Below are 2,500 nucleotides of genomic sequence, written 5' to 3' on the forward strand. Positions count from 1 at the left end.
GTGTGTATGTCTGGACGGGTAGGTGTGTATGTCTGGACGGGTGGGTGTGTATGTCTGGACGGGTGGGTATGTATGTCTGGACGGGTGAGTGTGTATGTCTGGACGGGTGGGTGTGTCTGGACGGGTTGGTTTGTGCGTCTGGACGGGTGGGTGTATATGTCTGGACGGGTGTGTGTGTATGTCTGGACGGGTGGGTGTCTGCGTCTGGAAGGGTTGGTTTGTGCGTCTGGACGGGTGGGTGTGTGCGTCTGGACGGGTGGGTGGGTGTGTCTGGACAGGTGGGTGTGTATGTCTGGACGGGTGGGTGTGTATGTCTGGACGGGTGAGTGTGTATGTCTGGACGGGTGGGTGTGTATGTCTGGACGGGTGGGTGTCTGCGTCTGGACGGGTGGGTGTGTGCGTCTGGACGGGTGGGTTTGTGCGTCTGGACGGGTGGGTGTGTGCGTCTGGACGGGTGGGTTTGTGTGTCTGGATGGGTGGGTGTGTATGTTTCTGTGGATGTGTGACAGTGTTTTTTTTATATGCAGTTGAATATGTTTGTTGTTGAATGTTTGTTGTTGTCACTTTGTGTTTTGTTTGTTTTAATGTTGTTTTGTTAATCTCTTTTGTGTGTGTGTGTGTGTGTGTGTGTGTGTGTGCGTGTGTGTGTGTGCAGGAGCTTCAGAGACGGTGTAACACCCTCATATCTCTGATCGAGAAGGAAAACATGGAGATTGAGGAGAAAGAAAGAGCAGAGAAAAAGAAAAGGGCCCCTAAAGGACAATCAGTAATCCTCCCCTCTCCTCCCCTCTTCCGCTCCTTCTCTCCTCCCCTCTCCTCTTTCCCAAACTCTGTTGCTTTCTCTCTTCGTGTCTGTAGACTGAGATGTTTGAGCTCATTATTTGAAGCATGTGTTGACCTTCTTGTTTCTTCTGTGTGTTTGTTTTGTTCTACAGGCCCACAAGCGGAAAGCGGAAAACTCGTCTGACAGGAAGGAGAAGAGGGTGAAACCCTGAGTGTGCCATCAGGGGATTGTTCACTATGATCCGTAACAGCACGTTGCCCTGGCAACCGTGCTACATCCTATAATATTCTTGACATTTCAGCATTGTCTCAGAATCCCAAACAGGATGTGAGCAGTGAAGAGAGCTGGTCATGTGATCCTCCTGCCCCATCCCCCTACCCAGTCCTCCTACCCAGTCCTCCTACCCCGTCCTCCTGCCCCGTTCTCCTACCCCGTTCTCCTACCCCGTTCTCCTGCCCGTTCTCCTGCCCCGTTCTCCTGCCCGTTCTCCTACCCCGTCCTCCTGCCCCGTCCTCCTGCCCCGTTCTCCTGCCCGTTCTCCTACCCCGTTCTCCTACCCCGTCCTCCTGCCCCGTTCTCCTGCCCTGTTCTCCTACCCCGTTCTCCTGCCCGTTCTCCTGCCCCGTTCTCCTGCCCCGTTCTCCTGCCCCGTTCTCCTACCCCGTTCTCCTGCCCCGTTCTCCTGCCCCGTTCTCCTACCCCGTTCTCCTGCCCCGTTCTCCTGCCCGTTCTCCTACCCCGTTCTCCTGCCCCGTTCTCCTGCCCCGTTCTCCTGCCCCGTTCTCCTGCCCGTTCTCCTGCCCCGTTCTCCTGCCCCGTTCTCCTGCCCGTTCTCCTGCCCCGTTCTCCTACCCCGTTCTCCTACCCCGTTCTCCTGCCCCGTTCTCCTGCCCCGTTCTCCTGCCCCGTTCTCCTGCCCGTTCTCCTACCCCGTTCTCCTGCCCCGTTCTCCTGCCCGTTCTCCTACCCCGTTCTCCTACCCCGTTCTCCTGCCCCGTTCTCCTGCCCCGTTCTCCTGCCCCGTTCTCCTGCCCGTTCTCCTGCCCCGTTCTCCTGCCCCGTTCTCCTACCCCGTTCTCCTGCCCCGTTCTCCTGCCCCGTTCTCCTACCCCGTTCTCCTGCCCCGTTCTCCTGCCCCGTTCTTCTGCCCCGTTCTCCTGGCTCTACATGTATTTTCTACTCTTTGTACAAACGTTTGGTGCACGTTGGCCCGTCTACACTGCTCTGAGCTGCAGGTTCTCACTAGTGTGTGATTATCTATCTTCATTATCTAGTTCAACATTTTGTTATTTACATATTTTGTCTCTTTTATAAAGAAACTATTTTCCCCCTAAATGTTGTGCTTTGACTTGTGTTTGACAGCCAGTGATTGGCTGAGTTGTTTTTTAAATGGTCCAATCATTAATCATGTGTTCATTTTCATTTGCAGACTGCTTTAACCCAGGTAAATGTCTTGATTTAACCCAGGTAAATGTCTTGATTTAACCCAGGTAAATGTCTTGCATTTCTTCATGACCATGTAGCATTATCTGGTCTGCTTGAGCCAGTTCACATATACATGATTATTACTGTTTCAGTTCTACCACATTCTCCTTTTCTTTAGATTTATCTGGATTCAGTGTTATTAAAAAAGTAATTAACTAAACTGGAAGCCTCCTTGATATGTTTTATGTTTTTATTCCCTGTGTGTCTGTTCGGTGTTTTGGCCCCAGAGGG

General features: G+C 52.8%; 2 protein-coding genes across 2 annotated transcripts in view; both read left to right on the forward strand.

Moving 5' to 3' along the window:
* The window catches only part of smarca1 (SNF2 related chromatin remodeling ATPase 1), a 46,287-nt gene extending 43,858 nt beyond the window's left edge, over window positions 1-2,429 (forward strand). Inside the window, 2 exon segments of the mRNA XM_076987590.1 lie at window positions 656-766; window positions 936-2,429. Coding sequence (XP_076843705.1) covers window positions 656-766; window positions 936-995 — 171 coding nt within the window. The 3' untranslated portion in view covers window positions 996-2,429.
* The window catches only part of LOC143488722 (uncharacterized), a 9,433-nt gene continuing 9,047 nt past the window's right edge, over window positions 2,115-2,500 (forward strand). The window contains exon 1 of the mRNA XM_076987591.1: window positions 2,115-2,251. The gene's annotated coding sequence lies outside the window, so the exon portion shown is untranslated. The remainder of the gene's footprint in view (window positions 2,252-2,500) is intronic.

This window comes from Brachyhypopomus gauderio, unplaced genomic scaffold, assembly GCF_052324685.1.
Source record: "Brachyhypopomus gauderio isolate BG-103 unplaced genomic scaffold, BGAUD_0.2 sc54, whole genome shotgun sequence".
NCBI classification, from domain to species: Eukaryota; Metazoa; Chordata; class Actinopteri; order Gymnotiformes; family Hypopomidae; genus Brachyhypopomus; species Brachyhypopomus gauderio.